The 15,526-nt window shown below is 44.2% G+C and overlaps 1 protein-coding gene across 1 annotated transcript in view; it reads right to left on the bottom strand.

Annotated features, from left to right (window-relative positions):
- The window catches only part of LOC140492226 (dedicator of cytokinesis protein 2-like), a 731,998-nt gene that overhangs the window by 57,462 nt on the left and 659,010 nt on the right, over positions 1 to 15,526 (bottom strand). Inside the window, exons 41-42 of the mRNA XM_072591134.1 lie at positions 14,945 to 15,086; positions 4,968 to 5,049 (exon numbers count right to left, since the gene is read on the bottom strand). Of these exons, the coding sequence (XP_072447235.1) occupies positions 4,968 to 5,049; positions 14,945 to 15,086 (224 nt within the window). The remainder of the gene's footprint in view (positions 1 to 4,967; positions 5,050 to 14,944; positions 15,087 to 15,526) is intronic.

The raw sequence follows: 15,526 nt of genomic DNA, 5'->3' as shown, positions 1-15,526 counted from the left end.
CCAGACCAAGTAAGGATAGCAGTTTCCTTCCCTAAAGGACATTAGTAAAACAGATTGCTTTTTTTTTCCCACAAATTCAAATGCCACCATCTGCCATGGCAGGATTCAAATCTGGGTCCACAGGACGTTAGGGGAAAGTGAGGACTGCAGATGCTGGAGATCAAAGTCGAGAGTGTGGCGCTGGAAAGGCACAGCAGGTCAGGCAGCATCTGAGGAGCAGGAGAATCGACATTTTGGGCATAAGCCCTTCATCAGGACTCTAACCCTAGAATCCCCAGAACATTACCTGGGTCTCTGGATTAACAGGCCAGTGATCTGACCACTAGGCCATCGCCTCCTCGTTATAGGGAAGAGCCTAAATAGCAGTGGAGCAGGACAAGCATAACATGAACCTGTTGAACATTAATGGTATTGACACATGAGATGCTTTTTTAGTTGGGACCCACTTCATTAATTTTCACCAACTGTTATTACAATGTGACAGTGAGCCCACATCAGTGATGTGTACCTCTGATTTTGTGGGCACTCGAGGAGAGATAGGGACAGGATAGACTGTTCAATAGGCTACTGCCACCACCAGATATACATTCCCCTTCCCTGCCTTGTCTGCCTTCTGCAGGGACCATTTCCTCCAGAACACCCTTCCTTCACTCCCGACACCCCCCAACAGTCACTCGGCACCTTCCCCTGCAACCGCCGAAAGTGTAACACGTGCCCATTCACCTCCTCCCTCCTCAGTCTCCAAGGGCCCAAGCACACCTTCCAGGGTGAAGCAGCACTTTACCTGCACTTCCCACACCCTACTCCAGAGCATTCGCTGCTCACAACGTGGTCTCTTTGACATTAGGAAAGCAAAGCGTAGACTGGGTGATCGCGCTGCAGAACACTTACGTGCTGCCGACAAATCAGACCCTGCACTTCCAGTTGCCTGCCACTTTAACATACTACCCTGTTCCCTGTCCTTTGTCTGTCTAAGGCTTGCTGCAGTGCTCCAGTGAAGATCAGCACAAGCTGGAAGGGAGCCTGCAGCCCTGAGGACTCAATATCGAGTTCAATATTTTTAGGGCCTGAACTCCCCCATGTTCTAGCCCCCTACCACACACACCATCCCTTGTTATCATATAGTCTGTCATTACACACTACCTATTGTTAGTCACTAACAGTCTCCATTAACAGCTATTCACCCTCCCAGCCAGATCGTTACCCACTCCTTTGTCTGTCCAATTGTCCTTTTATCTCCTTGTGCTCTATCCTCACCTATCCTTTACTACTTACCCTTCCCTCACCCTATCTTCTGCAAATAAACCACCATTTTCCTTGCTACCATCAGTTCTGAGGAAGGGTCACTGTACCCAAAACTCTGATTTCTCTTCACAGATGCTGCCAGACCTGCTGAGCTTTTCCAGCGAGTTCAATTTTTGCTTCTGATTTACAGCATCTGCAGTTCTTTAAGTTTCCAAAGAAGGTTAGGTGGATTGGCCATGCTAAATTGCCCAGAGTGTGTAGGCTAGGTGGGTTAGCCTTGGGAAATGCTGGATTACAGGGATGGCACGGCTCTGGGTGGCACGCTTTTTGGAGGGTCGGTGTGGATAAAATGGGCTGACTGGCCTGCTTCCACACTGGAGGGATTCTAAGTGCAGTATTTGGACTACCAAGCTCTTTCCATTATTTGAAGTACAGAGATAATTTAAATAATTCTACATTATTTAAAATTGTGACACAGCCACTTGCATACGAAACTGCAATACAGACATAACACTCGAATGTTCCTTGTTTGATGTCAAATACCTACAGTTCGAACAAACATATTACATGACGTGGAGGAACGTGATGAAGGAGCAGCACTCCCAGAGCTAGTGGTTCCAAATAAACCTGTTGTGGACTATAACCTGGTGTTGTGTGAAACATATTGCAGAGTGGACACAAGGTGGCAGTGAAGGTTCAGCAGTTCAAACAATTTCTTGGTGAAAGGGTGTCTGAACAATGTAAGAAAGGACTCTGCACAAAATGTTAGGCTGTGCCTGTTTCAACAGGGCCTGACAGCAAAAGCCTGCCTGGATTGTAAATCGAGTATAGAAGCCCCCACACAGGAAGTCGGCCTTCCACAGAAAGAGACAAAAAAAAACTGCAGCTGCTGAAATCCAAGGTCAACAAGCAGGAGACTGGAAGAACACAGTGAGCCAGGCAGCAGCAGGAGGTGGGAGTCGCGAGTGTGTGGCTGAAAAAGCACATCCGAGGAGCAAGAGACTCAATGTCTCGAACATAAGCCCTTTGTCCTGATGAAGGGCTTATGCTCGAAACGTCAATTCTCCTGCTCCTCGGATGCTGCCTGACTGGCTGTGCTTTTCCAGCACCACACTCTCGACTCTGATCTCCAGCGTCTGCAGTCCTCACTTTCGCCTGGCACCTGGAGGTGAGAAGTCAACACTTCCATAGAAGAAGGGAAGTGACATTACGGCTAGATTATGAATCCAGAGACCCAGGTGAAGCCAAATATTGGCGTGGCAAATGGTGGAACTTGAATTCAATAAAAATCTGTAATTCAGATTCTAACGATGACAGTGAAGATGTGGAGGTGCCGGTGTTGGACTGGGGTGGACAAAGTTAAAACTCACATAACACCAGGTTATAGTCCAACAGGTTTATTTGGAAGTTCTAGCTTTCAGAGTGCTGCTCTTTCATCAGGTAACGAATGAGGCAGGATATTGTTTTAATTGCATGACACTGTGATCTTTTACTAAAACTTCTGTGTCTTATGATCCTGCCCCACTAGTTATCTGATGAAGGAGCAGTCCTCTGAAAGCTAATACTTCCAAATAAATCTGTTGGACTGTAACCTGGTGTTGTGTGATGACTGTGAAAACATTGTGAAAGGAAAAACTCATCTGGTTCAAAATGTCCATCAGGGAAGGAAGCCATTGTCCTTACTGATCTGGCCTGGAAGTGACTCCAGACCCACTGCGATGTGGTTGATTCTTAATTACCCTCTGGGCAATTAGGGATGGGCAACAAATGCTGGTCTGTCCAACAATGCCCACATCCCATGAATGAATAAAAAACAAAAACCACTGAATAGATTTAACACCCTCTTTCATTACACTAATAAACCAGCTTTATAGAATACTTGTGGAAGCAAGCCTTTCAGCCCATTGAGTCCATGCCAACCCCCGAAGGGCATCCCAATCCCATTATCCCACATTTCTGATGGCTAATCCACATAGCCAGCACATCTCTGGACTCTGGGCAATTTAGCATGTCCAATCCATCTAACCTGCACATCTTTGGACAGTGGGAGGAAACCAGAGCAAAAACATACAGACACGAGGGGAAAGTGCAAACTCCATACAGACTGTCACCTGAGGGTGGAATTGAACCCGGGCCACTGGTGCTGTGAGGCAGCAGTGCTGCACACAGCCACCGTGCCACCCTCCAGCCTGCTCCAGAGCCATAAAAGAATCAACTAAATACAGTACAGGGCATCGCTTCAAATAATGGCCAAGTCGAGGTTGGTGTGTTCCTAAAGTATAATAGTTTTTGATCGGCCTTCCAGGCGATGTGAGACTGGCAAGCTAACTATTCACTGAAAGCAAAATACAACATTCTTATAGAATACTTCATGAAGACCGAAGGACCCAAAGTACTTTTGAAGTGAAGCTGCTGGATAAATGGTGCCAAATCTACACACAGCAATGAGCAGTAATGGAATAAATTACTAAATCATCTGATTTCCATGCATTTTGGAGGAAAAGTACTGGCCAAACAAACTGATGATATCTTCTGGATTTCTTCCAAATGGTGCATCTTTGTATCCATTGAAGAAGACAGAGTGTTTTGCTTTAAGGTTCATTTGAAAGGCATCAAAATACCCAACAAAATTCTGTTACCATTTGGACTGAACGACTGCAATAGTGTTGTGATTTCTCTACCTAAGTGTCCATGTCACAATATCACAGGCCACAGTCAAAACTAGCTCATAGGCTCAGAGTTTTCCCTCTTACAAGAGTGAGAGTGTTGGACAATGGAAAATTTGAGGTTGTCTCTTCATCAGTAAATAGCCCACATCCAACAAAAAGCCCAGCTACCTTCTGAATACTTTACCCTATTGTGAATGTCAAACCCAACATTATAGCTGCCTTTATTTAATGGATAAGGCCTTTGCTCTTTACCCACTGTATGAATGCACTCCATCTTGGCGGCTCAGTGGTTAGCACTGTTGCCTCACAGCGCCAGGGACCCAGGGCTGATTCCAGCCTCGGGTGACTGTCTGTGTGGAGTTTGCACATTCTCCCCATGTCTGCGTGGGTTTCCTCCGGGTGCTCCGGTTTCCTCCCACAGTCCACAGATGTGCAGGTGGGGTGAATTGGCCATGCTAAATTGCCCGTAGTGTTAGGTGCATTAGTCAGAGGGAAATTGGTTTGGGTGGGTTACTCTTCAAAGGGTTGGCGTGGACTGGTTGGGTGGGAAGGGCCTGTTACCATACAATAGGAAATCTATGAAATCGACCAGCTTCAGAAAGTCATCGAGAACTGGTGCCGTTTCTGATGCCACTGGTGTCTGAGGTTCACATGTGGAGGTGGTCTCATAGCAAGTGGGCAATAACACTCTGTGTCTGCATTCACTGATTCCCTTTTTCTCTTCTCACTGGCAGTAAGAAGATACAAGGGAGATAACTGAACAGTAACATGATTGGAAGTGTCAGAAACATCAGAGTGGTGTTGATCAGTTAGCCCGCTAAGGTTGTGTCACAAGCAGTGGGACAATGGTCAAGACAGGACGTACGGTCAAAACTAATGAACCAAGTCACAAACCCATTTCGAGATTCTGTGAGGACCAATATAAACCAAAATCAGCATCTTGCAATCCAAATGAATGGCAGCTAAACAGGCTGGTGATCAGTGAGGCAGAGTGAGGCCACAAGCAGCTCATTTACCTTATCAGGGGCAGCACGGTAATGGGATCAAACTTACTTTATGACTTGGTCCGGCACGGGCTTGTCCTTGAAACGGGATGGTTCTTCCAGGACTGGCTGGACAGTGAAACACTGAATGACTGTTCAGAGGTTAAGGATCTTGAAAGTAGTACGTAAGCTGCTGCGATTTCAAGAGCAGGTTAGAGACTGCGGAATCAGTTGTAAATAACTTACTTCCTGATTCCCCCAAAGACTCCTGATTATCATCTGCAAGGCACAACTCAGGACAGTGACGGAATATTTCCCATTCGCCTGATGAGTGCAGGTCCAAGAGGCTTGACGCTAACTAGAACAAAGCAAATTGTTCGATTGACATCCCATCCACCACCTTAAGCATTTAATCTCTCCACCACCGGGACACATTCACAGCGGTATGTACTGTACATCGGATGCACTGTAGCAACTTACCAAACCTCCAAATCAGCAGCATCTTCCAAACCCATCACCTTCATGATTCATGTGCAATAGGGCATCTGAACATTATGCTTGTATGTCCCCTTCCAAGTCATATAACACCCTGAGTTGGAGTATATTGCTGCTTCTTCACTGATAATGACCAAACTTCTGGAACCCCCTTCCTAACAATGCTGTAGTGTACCCACACTAAATGAACTGCAGCAGACAAAGAAGGTGACACACTTATCAATTCTCAAAGGATGGGCAACAGAATGCTGACCTTTCCCCCAACAGCCTCACCCTGTGAATCAATAAAGGAAAGGCCTTTCCCATCATTTCAGCTGTGGAGATTGGGAGTAGCATAGTGGCTGCGATGGAGCCTATAATCCAGCTGTATAATTTAGAGCTCCAGTTGATGTTTTCAAAACTCTCTCTGATCAAGTTTGCAAGAATACTTTGCCCAATCTACAAGCATGTTCTGACTCTTCTCAGGAGATACATTTGCTACCTCTCGGCTCAAGCTGTTCACTCATGAGATAATGGGACTGAGTTAACCCACTGTAGGGCCAGGTGAGCAGTTCTTCAGGGGAGTGTTAGGATTATTGGTTCTGTAGGGGCAGACGTCTCAATGAGGACCAGGAGTTCCTCCCACATACTGTAACATTATAAAACCAAACCCAATGGACTTTGGTGAAAGAAATCCATCCCTTTGATGTGCATGACCCTAGGTTAGGTTAGGTTAGAATATCTAGTTGGCATGGGTGAGTTGGACCGAAGGGTCTGCTTCTGTGCTGTATTTCTCTATTACTCGAAGTGAAGAAAACCATCCTAATCGTCAGGGATGCCTAGAAAGGAGAACTCAGAACCCCAGCCCACATATGATGGAATCCTCCCAAAAGCTGCCATGCTCTACCCTATTTTGCAGTAATTCTTTCTCTCCATGAGGGTGCAGTGGCCTGAATAGACCATTGTGGAGTTAGATTCTGATTTATACTTGACTATTTTGAGTATGCAGCTCACATTCCGTCAACATTATTGACTGCTCCTCTTTGTTGGTTTGCAATGTCTAACATTGATCCTAATCAGATTCTTCAACATCCTTCATCACCACCCTGAATTATTTAAACATGATTCATGGAGTGTTAAGCCATTTTCACTTCAGTTTACATTTGTTTCCATTAACTTCTGCCCTCCATTGTTTTGCTGACCTCTTACCCAACTCATTTTATGATATCTGTTCTTCCTCCTTGTTCGCTCTCCACACATTGCACTGAATTCAGATCAGAAGTAATAAACAACGTGATGCCAACAGCAAGACTTGAGTATCCTACACAGAAGAATCCTCCAAATCCAGTGTCCAGAGGATTGATCTATCAACAGCATCCTCTTCCAAGGTAACTTAGAGTCATAGAGTCATACAGCATGGAAACAGACCCTTTAGTCTAACCAAGATTAGAGTGGTGCTGGAAAAGGACAGCAGGTCAGGCAGCATCCAAGGAGCAGGAAAATTGACGTTTCAGGCAAAAGCCCTTCGTCAGGAAGCCCTTCAGTCTAACCAGTCCATGCTGAACATAATCCCAAACTAAACTAATCCCACCTGCCTACGTTTGGCCTATACCTCTCCAACATTTCTTATTTGTGTGCTTACCAAATGTCTTTTAAACATTGTCACTGTACCCACATCTGCCACTTCCTCTGGAGGTTCATTCCATACATGAACCATTCTCTGTGTAAAAATGTTGTCCCTCATGTCTTTTTAAAATCTTTCCCTGCTCACCTTAAACATAGAACATTGAACATAGAAAAATACAGTACAGTACAGGCCCTTTGGCCCTCGATGTTGCACCGATCCAAGCCCACCTAACCTACACTAGCCCACTATCCTCCATATGCCTATCCAATGCCCGTTTAAATGCCCATAAAGAGGGAGAGTCCACCACTGCTACTGGCAGGGCATTCCATGAACTCACGACTCGCTGAGTAAAGAATCTACCCCTAACATCTGTCCTATACCTACCACCCCTTAATTTAAAGCTATGCCCCCTCGTAATAGCTGACTCCATACGTGGAAAAAGGTTCTCATGGTCAACCCTATCTAAACCCCTAATCATCTTGTACACCTCTATCAAGTCACCCCTAAACCTTCTTTTCTCCAATGAAAACAGCCCCAAGTGCCTTAGCCTTTCCTCATACGATCTTCCTACCATACCAGGCAACATCCTGGTAAATCTCTTCTGCACCCGTTCCAGTGCCTCCACATCCTTCCTATAGTATGGTAACCAAAACTGCACACAATACTCCAGATGCGGCTGCACCAGAGTCTTATACAACTGCAACATGACCTCAGGACTCCGGAACTCAATTCCTCTACCAATAAAAGCCAGTACGCCATATGCCTTCTTTACCGCACTATTTACCTGGGTGGCAACTTTCAGAGATCTGTGTACATGTACACCAAGATCCCTCTGCTCATCCACACTACCAAGTATCCAACCATTAGCCCAGTACCCCATCTTTTTGTTACTCATACCAAAGTGAATCACCTCACACTTACCCACATTGAACTCCATTTGCCACCTTTCTGCCCAGCTCTGCAGCTTATCTATATCCCGCTGTAACCTGACACATCCTTCCTCACTGTCAACAACTCCACCAACTTTCGTATCATCTGCAAATTTGCTCACTCAACCTTCTAGCCCCTCCTCCAGGTCATTTATAAAAATGACAAACAGCAATGGTCCCAAAACAGATCCTTGCGGAACACCGCTAGTAACTGCACTCCAAGATGAACCTTTACCATCAACGACTATCCTCTGTCTTCTTCCAGCCAACCAATTCCTAATCCAAACCTCCAACTCACCCTCAATGCCATACCTCCGTATTTTTTGCAGTAGCCTACCATGGGGAACCTCATCAAATGCCCTTACTAAAATCCATATACACCACATCTACCGCTTTACCCTCGTCCACTTCCTTAGTCACCTTCTCAAAGAATTCAATAAGGTTTGTGAGGCACGATCTGCCCTTCACAAAACCATGCTGACTATCCTTGATCACATTATTCCTATCCAGCTGTTCATAAATCCTATCCCTTACAATTCTCTCTAAGACTTTGCCCACAACAGAAGTGAGGCTCACCGGCCTATAGTTACTAGGGTTATCCCTACTCCCCTTCTTGAACAAGGGAACCACATTTGCTATCCTCCAGTCTTCTGGCACTATTCCTATAGACAGCGAAGACATAAAAATCAAGACCAGTGGCTCTGCAATCTCCTTCCTTGCTTCCCAGAGAATCCTAGGATAAATGCCATCAGGCCCAGGGGACTTATCTATTTTCACCCTTTCCAGAATTTCCAACACCTCTTCCCTACATACCTCAAAGCCATCCATTCTAATTAATTGTGACTCAGAATTCTCATCGGCAACAATGTCCTGTTCCTGAAAGAATACTGACGAAAAGTATTCATTCAGTGTCACCCCAATCTCTTCAGCCTCCACACGCAACTTCCCATTACTATCCTTGGCCTCTAGTCTTTAAAACCCCCACCCTCGTGAAAGGAGACCATCAATCACCTTATCCATACCACTCATGATTTTTATAAACCTCTATAAGGTCACCTCTCAACCTCCTACGCTCCAGTGAAAAAGGTTCCAGTCTGTCAGCCTCTCCTTACAACTCAAACTCTCCATTCCCAGCAACATCCTGGTAAATCTTTTCTGAACCCTCTCCAGCTTAATAATATCCTTCCCATAAGAGGCTGACCAAAATTGGACACAATCTTCCAGAAGAGGCTTTACCAACACTACACCGCTAATGACTCGAAACCAACTTTTGTGTGTGTGTGTGTGTATGGGTTCGGAAGGGCAGGGGAGGGGGTCATGTAGCTCATATGCCTGATACCTCTACTCTTGTCACAGCAGGACACTACCTTGAGACAATGGAAACGATTGAAAGAGGTACAACACCCTGTCAATCTGTAGGACTGACCAAAATGGAGAAGGCACTGGGTGGATCTTCAGACTTCATCAGGAACATACGGAGACAAAGCTGAGGTGTCAGAGAGAAGGGACGGGTCTCCAAACAACCCATCCATCCAATGCTTCAAGTACCATCTGCCCTACATGTGGCAGGGTCTGCAGGTCAAGTGCTTGATTTATCAGCCATCTCAGAATCTGAAGTGGAGGTAAACCCTCCTGATAGTCAGGCATGCCTCGGAAGGAGAACTCAGAACCCAGCCCACCTCTGATGAAACCCTCTAAAATGTTGCCGTGCTCTAGACTTCAACCAGTCTGGAGCCCATTCTCAGGACAGACTTGAATGGACATAGCTTCAGCTTAATTAATAGCTGCCTGTGTTGAACTTTTGTGAAGAAGGTTTTTAGAATTTGCAAACCTTCTCAAGCTTACCATAGTCAACTTGGGTTTCATCTCTTCACAGAAGTTGAGGAGGGTGGTTAGACAGGACGTTCATTTTCCTAATCAGTGTTGACCATTGTCAACTGTACAATTAGTGGACAGGTTTACTTGCAATAGACAGTTGTATGAAATGTCCAGCATCTTTGAAGACAAATCGGAGTTAACATTTTGGGTCTGGTGATCCTTCCTCCAGACCTGAAATGTTAACTCTAATTTCTCTTCGCAGATGCAGCCAGATCAGCTGAGCTTTTCCAGCAGCTTCTGTTTTTGTTTCTGATTTACAGCATCTTTCAGTTTTTATATGAAATGTCAGTTATTTTAAAATGCAGATAATTAACCTCGTTCTGATAGTGTGGTACTTCCTCAGCGTTTAATAACTCCATAATGGTGAGTTATTACTTTAAAATTCTCACCCTCAGTGTGTCTCAGCACTCTGTAATCTTTCTTGGTAATTTGTTTATATTGAGTCTATTTAGCCAAGAACTTCTGACTTTTTTATTCACTCATTGCACGGGGATGTCATTGGCTGGGTCAGCATTTAATGCCTGTCCCTAGTTGCTCTTGAGAAGGTGATGGTGAGCTGCCTTGAGCTACTGCAGTCCATTTTGTGCAAATAGACTGATAATGCCACCGGGGAGAGAATTCCAGGATTTTGACCGAGCGGCACTGAGGGAACAGCGATATTTTTCCAAGTCAGAATGGGGAATGGCTTGGAGGGGAACCTGCAGGTGGTGGAATTCCCACATATCTGCTGCCCTTGTCCTTCTAGATTATAATGGCTGTGGATTTGCAAAGTGCTGTTTAAGGATCTTTGGTGAAGTTCTGCAGCATATCTTGTTGATTATACATACTGTTGCCTCTGAGCTGCGGTAGTGGAGGGAGTGGCTGTTTGTTCACTGAAAACAACAGGATTGAACATGTGTTTTATGTGTTTTGTGCGGAATTTGGCTCATGAGTTTCTTAGATTATTATTGAATATGATCTTAACCGCGTGTTTTATCCTGAAGCACACTGCCCAACTGCAGATGTCTAAAATTTCAGTTCTTCCTCCAACTGACCCCTCATACTTTACACATATGACTTCCCAATGGGCATCCTGGATGGTACTTGGAATTATAAATAAGGATCATCTTCTGAACATCTGACACTGTGCTCTTTGGAGAGTCATTCGCAAACATTAAGCATGGATTCCATTTCCAAAAGAGTTAGAATTGAAAAGCAAAGAAGTATTTTTGAATCGCATATCGAGCTTTGGTTAGACGAGACTTAGAGTACTGTGCACAAAACTGATTTCGACTTTGTAAAAGTGATACAGAGGTACTAAAGAAGGTGCAGGATAGATTGACATGATGGTACCAGACCTGAGCAAGCATTGCCCAGGCTGGGACTCCTTAAAAGGTTAAGCAATGACCTGGGTGAGATCGTAAGGCGATGGAAATGTTCGATAGAAAAGACATAGGGAAAAATGGTTCCACTTATGAAGAAAACCCAAGTTGTGAAAGAGTCATGAACACAAGATAATCATGAATAAAACAAATTAAGAAATCAGGAGAAACTCCGGAATCCAGAGAGTGGTGAGAATAAGGAACTCAACGCGGCAAGAAGTAGTTGAGGCAAATAGCCTGTAATAAGAAGCTAGATAAATGCTAGAGGAATGACTGAGTATGTTTAGATGAGGAGGACTCGGAAGATGCTTAACTGAGCATAAGCATGTTTTTGGGTATTTGCACTGTATTCTGTTTTGCCTATGTGAACGTTCAGGGGACAACACTGTGTTGAGAATTACCACTGTTTGTTTTTCTACCATATTGTTTCCTTCCCCTCCCCTGTGGAAGTACAAGGGAAATCATAGACTTTGCTTGATGTCAGCCTACTCAGAATAGCCCTACTAGGAAAGCAGAGCTAAATAGCAAACTGGACCTGCCGCGTCAAAATACACAGTCAGTGCCAATAAACCACTCACCCAGACCATTATTATTGTAGAGTTCCCCGAAACAGTACAGCTCTTCCAAGTCGTTAAACAGCTTGGTTTCTGCTCAGCTCCTTACAACTAACTGGAACTTAATGGCCACTAAAACCACTGACCTCTTCTGCATGAAAACTGCTGCGGAGGAGAAAGTGAGGACTGCAGATGCTGGAGATCAGAGTCAAAGAGTGTGATGCTGGAAAAGCACAGCAGGTCAGGCAGCATTCCTAGAGCAGGAGAGTCGACGTTTCAAGCATAAACTCTTCAACAGGGATGATGAAGGGCTGATGCTCGAAACATCGACTCTCCTGCTCCTCGGATGCTGCATGAGTAGCACTGTGACAAGTTGTTGAACAAATTGTGAGGACAAAGGCTTATTTTCTCCTGCCCTGTGCGTTGCAGCCTCCCTCACATTCTACCTCAATTATCTGTACCTCACGACATCAAACAGTCCCTTGGCTTATGGTCATGATGTGGGTTATAACACCGGGTTGTAGTCCAACAGGTTTATTTGGAAGTACTAGCTTTTGGAGCGCTGTTCCTTCATCAGGTGGTTGTGGAACAGAACCATAAGACACAGAATTCTGTTCCACAACCACCTGATGAAGAGGCAGCGCCTTGAAAGCTCGTGCTTCCAAATAAACCTGTTGGACTATAACCTGGTGTTGTGCGATTTATTTTTAACTTTGGCTTATGCTGCTTACTAGGAGAAAGTGAGGACTGCAGATGCTGGTGATCAGAGCTGAAAATGTGTTGCTGGAAAAGCGCAGCAGGTCAGGCAGCATCCAAGGAGCAGGAGAATCGACGTTTCGGGCATTAGCCTTCCTGAAGAAGGGCTCATGCCCGAAAGATGGATTCTCCTGCTCCTTGGATGCTGCCTGACCTGCTGCGCTATTTCAGCAACACATTTTCAGCTTATGCTGCTTACTCCAAAATATGTGAGTGTGACACACAGTTCTGTACCTGTCATCTCTCACACCATTGAAGGGATAATTTCAATCATCTCCATTGTTGGGAAATGATCAGTGGCAGCGTCCCCATTGCAAGTGAAAATAGACTATAAAACTAAGAGGTCTGTCTCATTAGGGTCTGAGCCCATTCACTTCCTGTGCGGCAGCTGGGATTTTCCGATATCCCGATAGCATTCCCTTTCCCAAGTTAACTCGCATGAGAGGATAGTTTGGTTTAATATTCCCTCTTCACCAGGATGGGGAGCAAAAGGCTTTAGTTGTTGTGTTGATTTACATATCCATATGAAATGTTGTGGACTGTCACATTGAATTTTACACAGAATCTGAAGCATAGGAACAAGGACATTGAATACAAGCAGCCCGTGCTGTTGTTTATATTCCTCCTTAGCTTTCCGACACTTTAAATATTTCTCCCACATGCAAAGTCTCCTCCCTCCTTCCGCCAACCATATTACTCTGCTAGTTTCTTTCTCAGATGTCCATCAAGTTCACCTTTAAATACATTCAAGGTGCCAATTTCAACTGCTCCAACTTCTCTGTGTAATTTTGTTTTGATATATTAGTGGTTATGTTATATGCTTGCTCAGAGTGACTCACAAGTTATAGTTTACTGTGAATGCCAATAGTTGTGTTCCTACTTATGCACTGGCAGTAATCAATGAGTTAATAATATCCCAGGATTCGAAATAGGACTTTATAATCCGAATGATATCATGTCATAGAGATGTACAGCACAGAATCAGACCTAACTTATCCATGCCGACCAGATATCCCAACCTAATCTAGTCCCATTTGCCAGCACTTGGCCCATATCCCTCTAAATCCTTCCTATTCATATACCCAGCCAGATGCCTTTTAAATGCTGTAATTGCACCAGCCTCTACCACTTCCTCTGGCAGCTCATTCCATACACGTACCACCCTCTGTGTGAAAACATTGCCCCTTAGGACCCTTTTATATCTTTCCTGTCTCACCCTAAACCTATGTCCTCTAGTACTGGATTACAATCTTATTGAGTGGAACATGCTGTATGCAGACAAATTGAATATTAATACAAATTCTTCAAGTTTCAGTTTGAAATGTTTTTGCAATATTTTCCACAAGAGCTATGAATAAAGTATATTTTTGCAAACCAAACCTTCCTGGTCTGAATTAAGCTTTTAACACATAAGGCAAATCATGTACCCGCACTGTTCCTCAGTTTACTTGCTGAATGAACACAGAGTTCCAGATCTCCACCTCAGCGTAGAATTCTGCTCACAGGAGGGCTATCAAATGGAGAAGGTCGTATGTCTGATACTGAGCTCTGGGGTTTTTTTGCCTGTTGAAAGGGAACCGTTTAGAAAATGGCAATATTTCTTACCTGGTGGTTGCCTTATTTCTGCAATGCTGGGCTTTTTATTTCTCTATTTTTTTTAAGATATTGTAACTGAAGAAGCTGTTCCTAGGTGTCTTTGTACCTAAGAAATAAGTGGCAACTTATAAACTTTTCACTGTACTCATTTGAGTACCTGAGACAATAAAGCTAATTTTTTCCTATCCTATCCTAGCTTACTTTGTTCTACTTTACCCCATCCTAACCTATTCTATTCTATACTAGCCTAGCCTATCCGATCCCATCCTATCCTATTCTATCGTATCCAAACCTTTTCTATTTGATTCTATTCTATCCTATTCTAGGGCAGCACAGTGGCTCAGTGATTAGCATGATTCCAGCCTTGGACGACTGCCTGTGCGGAGCTTGCACATCCTCCTGTGTCAGCGTGGAAGGGCTCCTTTTTCTTTCCACTGTTGAAAGATGTGTAGGTTAGGTGAATTAGCCTTACTAAATTGCCCATAGCGTTCAGGGATGTGTAGGTTAGGTACTTTAGGTGTAGGGGTAAATATATGGTAGGGGAATGGGCCTGGGTGGGTGAGTTACTCTTTGGAGGGTCGGTGTGGACTTGGTGTGCCAAATGGCCTGTTTCCACACTGTAGAGATTCTACTCTATTCTATTCTATGCCTCCATATGAGATTTTTATCAGGTGCACCCTTTGGGGAAGGCTTTTTAACTCTGCATTTTGGTTCACAAAGTATATTATAATAGCAAACAACTACATTAATACTGATGGGGCAAACAGTTTACATGAACCTCTTGCCATGAAAATGCCCAATACTTGGTAAAGATTGGATCAGAACCTTCCCTCTGATGCAATTTATGTCATTATCCACACAGCAAAGGATACATTGTCCTGGGGAATTTTTGATGTTGCTTGAAGGGGGTGATGTTGTGTTCATTCTCTCTGCGTTTGGAAACTCAGTCATCAGCTGTCCTTGAAAATCTTCTCTCCGCTCATATTCCTTGCCCCGGTAGATGAACACCTTGTTCTGTTATTGAAGATAAAAAGAGACATATCCTTGAGCTATCTTTTTGCTGGTTTGTTGTGCAAAATGACTTTGGTCAGTTTTAGTCCAGTTCCTAATAGGAAGCAGGACAACTCCCTAATCCAGTCTTAATTTGCACCACATTAGTAATCACAGTCACACTAGGGAAGGTGCAGGGTGGAAAAACAGCCCAGCCACATTGTAAGAGAAAGTGTGCATATTTATCCAACATTTTTCATAACCTCAGGATATCTCACAGTAATTTGCAATCACTGATAGGTAGACCCTGCATAATGTTGACAAATGAGCATTCACTTTGTCACGCACTGAAGTCCCACAAACAGCAATGAAGCAAATTACCGAATCAAGTGCTTATAAACAAGGTTTTAAAATTGAGAAGAGAGGACAATAAAGTTTGTTCCCCGGTGTCGAGGAATCCTCTA

Source organism: Chiloscyllium punctatum, chromosome 20 (assembly GCF_047496795.1).
Source record: "Chiloscyllium punctatum isolate Juve2018m chromosome 20, sChiPun1.3, whole genome shotgun sequence".
Taxonomy (NCBI): Eukaryota; Metazoa; Chordata; class Chondrichthyes; order Orectolobiformes; family Hemiscylliidae; genus Chiloscyllium; species Chiloscyllium punctatum.
The sequence above is the reverse complement of the archived record's forward strand: the minus strand, read 5'-3'. Positions and strand labels throughout refer to the sequence as shown.